This window comes from Salvelinus alpinus, chromosome 4, assembly GCF_045679555.1.
Source record: "Salvelinus alpinus chromosome 4, SLU_Salpinus.1, whole genome shotgun sequence".
Lineage (NCBI taxonomy): Eukaryota > Metazoa > Chordata > Actinopteri > Salmoniformes > Salmonidae > Salvelinus > Salvelinus alpinus.
Genome location: NC_092089.1, coordinates 12,431,768 through 12,441,767, shown reverse-complemented (window position 1 = coordinate 12,441,767; position 10,000 = coordinate 12,431,768). Strand labels below are relative to the sequence as shown.

Below are 10,000 nucleotides of genomic sequence, written 5' to 3'. Positions count from 1 at the left end.
TGTGTGTGTGTAGTAGTTTCTATAGTTTCTAACGCAACACAACATGACAGTTACTGAGATACAACGGCACTGTGGAAAATATGTAGACGCTTCTTCCACGTGTTGTTTACGGTAGGAAGAGATTCTGTTCCAGCCATAACCAGCTTTCTGCAGTACTTCTGTTCCAGCCATAACCAGCTTTCTACAGTACTTCTGTTCCAGCCATAACCAGCTTTCTACAGTACTTCTGTTCCAGCCATAACCAGCTTTCTGCAGTACTTCTGTTCCAGCCATAACCAGCTTTCTACAGTACTTCTGTTCCAGTCATAACCAGCTTTCTACTGTACTTCTGTTCCAGCCATAACCAGCTTTCTACAGTACTTCTGTTCCAGCCATAACCAGCTTTCTACAGTACTTCTGTTCCAGTCATAACCAGCTTTCTACAGTACTTCTGTTCCAGCCATAACCAGCTTTCTACAGTACTTCTGTCCCAGTCATAACCAGCTTTCTACAGTACTTCTGTTCCAGACATAACCAGCTTTCTGCAGTACTTCTGTTCCAGCCATAACCAGCTTTCTACAGTACTTCTGTTCCAGTCATAACCAGCTTTCTGCAGTACTTCTGTTCCAGCCATAACCAGCTTCCTACAGTACTTCTGTTCATAACCAGCTTTCCAGTACTTCTGTTCCAGCCATAACCAGCTTTCTAACCAGCTTTCTGCAGAACTTATTTGTCACATTTAGATATCTATTGTATGTTCTCCTCACTGGCGTTGTATCTCAGTATCTGTCAAGTTGTGTTAGAAACATATATAAAACCCGATAGACTTCGCCTCCATACCTCTGCAGATGGGGACCTTACCGGTCCAGCTTCCATCAGACCTGCAGACTCTGTGTTCTGACCCCCCAGACAGGATGAAGCCAGGCTGGCAGGAGTAGAGCAGAGTGTAGCCATACAGAGCCAGCTCCATCCCAACCACGTCTGCATTGGGAGGGGACTTGGGCTGCTTACACGAGTGGGCTGCAGAGAGAACACACACACACACAGAGAGATAATCAGGGACGTGATCAGGGAAACATATTACAGAGGCTTGTGAAAGTATTTATCCCCCCTTGGAATTTTTCCTATTTTGTTGCCTTACAACCTGGAATTAAAATTGATTTTTATGGGGGGGTGCCTACCACTTTGAAGATGCACAATATTTTTTTATTGTGAAACAAACAAGAAATAACACTAGAAAACAGAAAACTTGAGCGTGCATAACTATCCCCCCCAAAAAATCAATACTTTGTAGAGCCACCTTTTGCAGCAATTACAGCTGCAAGTCTCTTGGGATATGTCTCTATACGTTTGGCACATCTAGCCACTGGGATTTTTGCCCATTCTTCAAAACAAAACTGCTCCAGCTCCTTCAAGTTGGATGGGTTCCGCTGGTGTACAGCAATCTTTAAGTCATACCACAGATCCTCAATTGGATTGACTGGGCTTTGACTAGTCTATTACAAGACATGTAAATGTTTCCCCTTAAACCATTCGAGTGTTGCTTTAGCAGTATGCTTAGGGTCATTGTCCTGCTGGAAGGCGAACCTCTGTCCCAGTCTCAAATCTCTGGAAGATTGAAACAGGTTTCCCTCAAGAATTTCCCTGTATTTAGTGTCATCCATCATTCCTTCAATTCTGACCAGTTTCCCAGTCCCTGTCGATGAAAAACATCCCCACAACATGATGCTGCCACCACCATGCTTCACTGTGGGGATGGTGTTCTTGGGGAGATGAGAGGTGTTGGGTTTGCACCAGAAATAATATTTTCCTTGATGGCCAAAAAGCTATATTTTATTCTCATCTGACCAGAGTACCTTCTTCCATATGTTTGGGGAGTCTCCCACATGCCTACTGGCAAACACCAAATGTGTTTGCTTATTTTTTTCTTGAAGCAATGGCTTTTTTCTGGCCACTCTTCCGTAAAGCCCAGCTCTGTGGAGTGTATGGCTTAAAGTGGTCCTATGGACAGATACTTCAATCTCCGCTGTGGAGCTTTGCAGCTCCTTCAGGGTTATCTTTGGTCTCTTTGTTGCCTCTCTGATTAATGCCCTCCTTGCCTGGTCTGTGATTTTTGGTAGGTGGCCCTCTCTTGGCAGGTTTGTTGTGGTGACACAATCTTTCAATTTTTTAATAATGGATTTAATGGTGCTCCGTGGGATGTTCAAAGTTTCAGATATTTTTTCATAACCCAACCCTGATCTGTACTTTTCCACAACTTTGTCCCTGACCTGTTTGGAGAGCTCCTTGGTCTTCATGGTGCCGCTTGCTTGGTGGTGTTGCAGACTCTGGGGCCTTTCAGAACAGGATGTATATTTACTGTCATGTGGCACACAGGTCGACTTTATTTAATTAATGATGTGACTTCTGAAGGTAATTGGTTGCACCAGATCTTGTTTAGGGACGTCATAGCAAAGGGGGTGAATATATATGCACGCATTACATTTCCGTTTTTAATTTTTAATCATTTTTTAAAACAAGTTATTTTTTCTATTTCACTTCAACAATTTAAACTATTTTGTGTATGTCCATTACATTAAATCCAAATAAAATATATATTTCAATTACAGGTTGTAATGCAACAAAATAGGAACACACCAAGGGGGATGAACACATTGCAAGGCACTGTACACGTGGATATTAGTTTGTGGGTAGATCAGCGTGAATAGAGGGCATGGACTCAGAGAAGCAGGCCTGGGGGGCGTATCCCTGATAATGAAGAAATCAGTGTTTTTATATTAGCAGGCGTCTCAGGGTTCTTCTGGTTGGCCTAAAGCAAGTTGTTGGTCAGCTGAGAGAGCAGTAGATGGGTTGAATCCCAAATGGCACCCTATGCCCTATATAGTGCACTATTTTATGGCACCCTATGCCCTATACAGTGCACTACTTTAGATAAGGACCCTATGGCACCCTATTCCCTATATAGTGCACTACTTTTCACCAGAGTTCATAAGGCTCCATTTGAGACGCAGATATATTTCCTCCCCATTAGGACTGTGAACAAAGACTGGCTGCAGTGTTGACAAAATACCAGACTGCTTTGAAGATATCCTGAATCTATTAAACCAATGAGTTGAAGATATCCTGAATCTACTAAACCAATGAGTTGAAGATATCCTGAATCTATTAAACCAATGAGTTGAAGATATCCTGAATCTATTAAACCAATGAGTTGAAGGTATCCTGAATCTATTAAACCAATGAGTTGAAGATATCCTGAATCTATTAAACCAATGAGTTGAAGATATCCTGAATCTATTAAACCAATGAGTTGAAGATATCCTGAATCCATTAAACCAATGAGTTGAAGATATCCTGAATTTATTAAACCAATGATTTGAAGATATGAGTTAATGACAGAGTCGGAGCAGTGAATTGGTCCTTCATGTTGTTTTAGTGACAGAGTCACAGCAGTGAATTGGTCCTTCATGTTGTTTTAATGACAGAGTCACAGCAGTGAATTGGTCCTTCATGTTGTTTTAATGACAGAGTCACAGCAGTGAATTGGTCCTTCATGTTGAGTTAATGACAGAGTCACAGCAGTGAATTGGTCCTTCATGTTGTTTTAGTGACAGAGTCACAGCAGTGAATTGGTCCTTCATGTTGTTTTAATGACAGAGTCACAGCAGTGAATTGGTCCTTCATGTTGTTTTATTAACAGAGTCACAGCAGTGAATTGGTCCTTCATGTTGTTTTAATGACAGAGTCACAGCAGTGAATTGGTCCTTCATGTTGTTTTAATGACAGAGTCACAGCAGTGAATTGGTCCTTCATGTTGTTTTAATGACAGAGTCACAGCAGTGAATTGGTCCTTCATGTTGTTTTAATGACAGAGTCACAGCAGTGAATTGGCCCTTCATGTTGTTTTAATGACAGAGTCACAGCAGTGAATTGGTCCTTCATGTTGTTTTAATGACAGAGTCACAGCAGTGAATTGGCCCTTCATGTTGTTTTAATAACAGAGTCACAGCAGTGAATTGGTCCTTCATGTTGTTTTAATGACAGAGTCACAGCAGTGAATTGGTCCTTCATGTTGTTTTAATGACAGAGTCACAGCAGTGAATTGGTCCTTCATGTTGTTTTAATGACAGAGTCACAGCAGTGAATTGGTCCTTCATGTTGTTTTATTAACAGAGTCACAGCAGTGAATTGGTCCTTCATGTTGTTTTAATGACAGAGTCACAGCAGTGAATTGGTCCTTCATGTTGTTTTAATGACAGAGTCACAGCAGTGAATTGGTCCTTCATGTTGTTTTAATGACAGAGTCACAGCAGTGAATTGGCCCTTCATGTTGTTTTAATGACAGAGTCACAGCAGTGAATTGGTCCTTCATGTTGTTTTAATGACAGAGTCACAGCAGTGAATTGGTCCTTCATGTTGTTTTAATAACAGAGTCACAGCAGTGAATTGGTCCTTCATGTTGTTTTAATGACAGAGTCACAGCAGTGAATTGGTCCTTCATGTTGTTTTAATGACAGAGTCACAGCAGTGAATTGGTCCTTCATGTTGTTTTAATGACAGAGTCACAGCAGTGAATTGGCCCTTCATGTTGTTTTAATGACAGAGTCACAGCAGTGAATTGGTCCTTCATGTTGTTTTAATGACAGAGTCACAGCAGTGAATTGGTCCTTCATGTTGTTTTAATGACAGAGTCACAGCAGTGAATTGGTCCTTCATGTTGTTTTAATGACAGAGTCACAGCAGTGAATTGGTCCTTCATGTTGTTTCAATGACAGAGTCACAGCAGTGAATTGGTCCTTCATGTTGTTTTATTAACAGAGTCACAGCAGTGAATTGGTCCTTCATGTTGTTTTAATGACAGAGTCACAGCAGTGAATTGGTCCTTCATGTTGTTTTAATGACAGAGTCACAGCAGTGAATTGGTCCTTCATGTTGTTTTAATGACAGAGTCACAGCAGTGAATTGGTCCTTCATGTTGTTTTAATGACAGAGTCACAGCAGTGAATTGGTCCTTCATGTTGTTTTAATGACAGAGTCACAGCAGTGAATTTGTCCTTCATGTTGTTTTAATGACAGAGTCACAGCAGTGAATTGGTCCTTCATGTTGTTTTAATGACAGAGTCACAGCAGTGAATTGGTCCTTCATGTTGTTTTAATGACAGAGTCACAGCAGTGAATTGGTCCTTCATGTTGTTTTAATAACAGAGTCACAGCAGTGAATTGGCCCTTCATGTTGTTTTAATGACAGAGTCACAGCAGTGAATTGGCCCTTCATGTTGTTTTAATAACAGAGTCACAGCAGTGAATTGGCCCTTCATGTTGTTTTAATGACAGAGTCACAGCAGTGAATTGGTCCTTCATGTTGTTTTAATGACAGAGTCACAGCAGTGAATTGGTCCTTCATGTTGTTTTAATGACAGAGTCACAGCAGTGAATTGGCCCTTCATGTTGTTTTAATGACAGAGTCACAGCAGTGAATTGGTCCTTCATGTTGTTTTAATGACAGAGTCACAGCAGTGAATTGGTCCTTCATGTTGTTTTAATAACAGAGTCACAGCAGTGAATTGGCCCTTCATGTTGTTTTAATGACAGAGTCACAGCAGTGAATTGGTCCTTCATGTTGTTTTAATGACAGAGTCACAGCAGTGAATTTGTCCTTCATGTTGTTTTAATAATAGAGTCACAGCAGTGAATTGGTCCTTCATGTTGTTTTAATGACAGAGTCACAGCAGTGAATTGGTCCTTCATGTTGTTTTAATGACAGAGTCACAGCAGTGAATTGGTCCTTCATGTTGTTTTAATGACAGAGTCACAGCAGTGAATTGGTCCTTCATGTTGTTTTAATGACAGAGTCACAGCAGTGAATTGGTCCTTCATGTTGTTTTAATAACAGAGTCACAGCAGTGAATTGGCCCTTCATGTTGTTTTAATGACAGAGTCACAGCAGTGAATTGGCCCTTCATGTTGTTTTAATAACAGAGTCACAGCAGTGAATTGGCCCTTCATGTTGTTTTAATGACAGAGTCACAGCAGTGAATTGGTCCTTCATGTTGTTTTAATGACAGAGTCACAGCAGTGAATTGGTCCTTCATGTTGTTTTAATGACAGAGTCACAGCAGTGAATTGGTCCTTCATGTTGTTTTAATGACAGAGTCACAGCAGTGAATTGGTCCTTCATGTTGTTTTAATAACAGAGTCACAGCAGTGAATTGGTCCTTCATGTTGTTTTAATGACAGAGTCACAGCAGTGAATTGGTCCTTCATGTTGTTTTAATGACAGAGTCACAGCAGTGAATTGGTCCTTCATGTTGTTTTAATGACAGAGTCACAGCAGTGAATTGGTCCTTCATGTTGTTTTAATGACAGAGTCACAGCAGTGAATTGGTCCTTCATGTTGTTTTAATGACAGAGTCACAGCAGTGAATTGGTCCTTCATGTTGTTTTAATGACAGAGTCACAGCAGTGAATTGGTCCTTCATGTTGAGTTAATGACAGAGTCACAGCAGTGAATTGGTCCTTCATGTTGTTTTAATGACAGAGTCACAGCAGTGAATTGGTCCTTCATGTTGTTTTAATGACAGAGTCACAGCAGTGAATTGGTCCTTCATGTTTTAATAACAGAGTCACAGCAGTGAATTGGTCCTTCATTTTGTTTTAATGACAGAGTCACAGCAGTGAATTGGTCCTTCATGTTGTTTTAATGACAGAGTCACAGCAGTGAATTGGTCCTCCATGTTGTTTTAATGACAGAGTCACAGCAGTGAATTGGTCCTTCATGTTGTTTTAATGACAGAGTCACAGCAGTGAATTGGTCCTTCATGTTGAGTTAATGACAGAGTCACAGCAGTGAATTGGTCCTTCATGTTGTTTTAATAACAGAGTCACAGCAGTGAATTGGTCCTTCATGTTGTTTTAATGACAGAGTCACAGCAGTGAATTGGTCCTTCATGTTGTTTTAATGACAGAGTCACAGCAGTGAATTGGTCCTTCATGTTGTTTTAATGACAGAGTCACAGCAGTGAATTGGTCCTTCATGTTGTTTTAATGACAGAGTCACAGCAGTGAAGTGGTCCTTCATGTTGTTTTAATGACAGAGTCACAGCAGTGAATTGGTCCTTCGTGTTGTTTTAATGACAGAGTCACAGCAGTGAAGTGGTCCTTCATGTTGTTTTAATGACATTACCTCTAATATTGCGTGAAAGAAAACAGGGAGGATGAAACGGCTGTGGTCTGCTCCATCACAGAGAGGAGAAGATGAAGGAGGGAGGGAGGGAGGAGAGGGAGGAGAGGGATGAGAGGGAGGAGGAGGGCGGGAGGAGGGAGGAGAGGGAGGAGGAGGGAGGGAGGAGGGAGAAAGACAGTGTCTCAGGGGTATCTCTCTCTCTCTCTTGCTCCTCTTCATCTCTCCCTCCCCCCTTCCTCTCTCCTCTTCCTCTCTCCCGCTGAGAGTAGATGAAATGAGAGGCTGTGGCTGTCTCCAGCTGCAGGACGGCTCACACACAGACACGGGTATGAGGGGGACGTTAGGGAGGAGGAGGGAGGACCAGGACCAAGCCTCAACCACACAGGACCAGACAGGACCAAGCCTCAACCACAGTGGGGCCAGAAAGGACAGGACCAAGCCTCAACCACAGTGGGACCAGGACCAAGCCTCAACCACAGTGGGACCAGACAGGACAGGACCAGACAGGACCAGACAGGACCAGGACCACATGGGACAGGATCAGACGGGACCAGATAGGACCACACAAGACCAGAGAGTCAAAGGGGCGGTGTCTCAAATAACACCCTATTCCCTATGTAGTGCACTACTTTAGACCAGGGCCCTATTCCCTCTGTAGTGCACTACATTAGACCAGGGCCCTATTCCGTATGTAGTGCACTACTTTAGACCAGGGCCCATAGGGTGCCATTTGAGATGGACATCCTGTCCTTATGACAGCTGGCTACTTGTTTGGACCAGACAGGACATGACCAGACAGGACCAGACAGGACCAGGCAGGACCAGACAGGACCAGGCAGGACCAGGCAGGACATGACCAGACAGGACCAGACAGGACCAGGCAGGACCAGGCAGGACCAGACAGGACATGACCAGGCATGACCAGACAGGACAGGACCAGACATTACAGGACCAGACAGGACATGACCAGACAGGACCAGACAGGACCAGACATGACCAGACAGGACCAGGACCAGACATGACCAGACAGACAGGACCAGACAGGACCAGACAGGACCAGACAGGACCAGACAGGACCAGACAGGACCAGACATGACAGGAGCAACAAAAAACAATACAATACAGTTAGGTGATCAGACGGACGGACGGACAGACGGACAGACGGACAGAATGGGACCATTAGGAGGAGGGAAGGAAGAGAGAGGGCCAGAACCGAGCAGCGCCATTTGAATGGCTAACCCCAGCCAAGCCTCCACCACAGTGGGACCAGCCAGGACAGGCCAGGACAGGAACCCATGGCAGTGCAGTAGACAGATCAGACAGACTGGATATAAATAACCACACAGGGACACCGCTGGTTTATAACTGGAGGATACAGACGTTGTATTAGCTAACAAAGCTATGTTTCATCAAAGGATAATTCCAATGGGTATTCTGTCCAGGGGAGTAGTTATGAAATAGTGATTATGAAATATAATTTTCATCAGCATTTTCCCGCAATAAATCATAATTCTATGTAAATGTGTACAGTAGTAATGTTCCCTTTTAATGTTGGATGAATAAGGGTAAATAGCAGACACTTATCACTCTTTAAAATACTAACGTTAAATACACCAGTCGTGTGTTTACTCCACATGTGATGTGGCGGGTCCCAGTGGAAAAGCCCCTTTAGAAAAACAGCCAGCAATTGGCCAAGGCACCAGCCTACACGCTTCAGACTACACCACACATCAGTAACCATGTCAACAACACTTCACTGGCAGACAGACTCATAATGGCATGGTGTTGATTGTAGAGTGGAGAGGAGGGAGGAGGGAGGACTGAGGAGAGAGGAGAGCGGAGAGAGGACTGGCAGACAGACTCATAATGGCATGGTGTTGATTGCAGAGTGGAGAGGAGGGAGGAGGGAGAAGAGAGGAGAGAGGACTGGCAGACAGACTCATAATGGCATGGTGTTGATTGTAGAGTGGAGAGGAGGGAGGACTGGCAGACAGACTCATAATGGCATGGTGTTGATTGGCCAAGGCACCAGCCTACACGCTTCAGACTACACTACAAATCAGTAACCATGTCAACAACACTTCACTGGCAGACAGACTCATTATGGCATGGTGTTGATTGTAGAGTGGAGAGGAGGGAGGAGGGAGAAGAGAGGAGAGAGGAGAGAGGAGACAGGATAGAGGAGAGAGGACTGGCAGACAGACTCATAATGGCATGGTGTTGATTGTAGAGTGGAGAGGAGATGTGGAGTGGAGAGGAGGGAGGAGAGAGGAGACAGGAGAGAGGACTGAGGAAGAGGAGAGAGGAAGAGGAGAGAGGAGAGAGGACTGAGGAAGAGGAGAGAGGAGACAGGAGAGAGGAGAGGAGGAGAGAGGAAGAGGAGAGAAGAAAGAGGAGACAGGACTGAGGAGGAGGAGAGAGGAAGAGGAGAGCAGAGAGAGAGAGGAGAGAGGACTGAGGAATAGGAGATGGGAGAGAGGCGAGAGGCGAGGTGGAGGGAGAAGAGAGACAGACAAGAATAGGTAAGGCGAGGAAGATGACAGAGGAAGAGAGAAGGAGAACTCACGGATGCATGTTGGCTGAGAGCCGCTCCAGGTGAGGTCAGACAGGCAGAGTCGGGTGGTGGAACCCTGGAGGAGATGTCCCTGCTGGCAATGGAACTCCACCTTACCGCCCACCTGGTTCAGAGAGACAGAGAGACAGACAGACATTACTAAACTCCACCTTACCGCCCAGCTGGTTCAGAGAGACAGAGAGACAGACATTACTAAACTCCACCTTACTGCCCACCTGGTTCAGAGAGACAGAGAGACAGACATTACTAAACTCCACCTTACT

At 44.1% G+C, this 10,000-nt stretch overlaps 1 protein-coding gene across 1 annotated transcript in view; it reads right to left on the bottom strand.

The window, feature by feature from the left end:
• The window catches only part of LOC139572868 (CUB and sushi domain-containing protein 3-like), a 1,528,140-nt gene that overhangs the window by 11,809 nt on the left and 1,506,331 nt on the right, over positions 1-10,000 (bottom strand). The window contains exons 64-65 of the mRNA XM_071395690.1: positions 9,729-9,840; positions 820-999 (exon numbers count right to left, since the gene is read on the bottom strand). Coding sequence (XP_071251791.1) covers positions 820-999; positions 9,729-9,840 — 292 coding nt within the window. The remainder of the gene's footprint in view (positions 1-819; positions 1,000-9,728; positions 9,841-10,000) is intronic.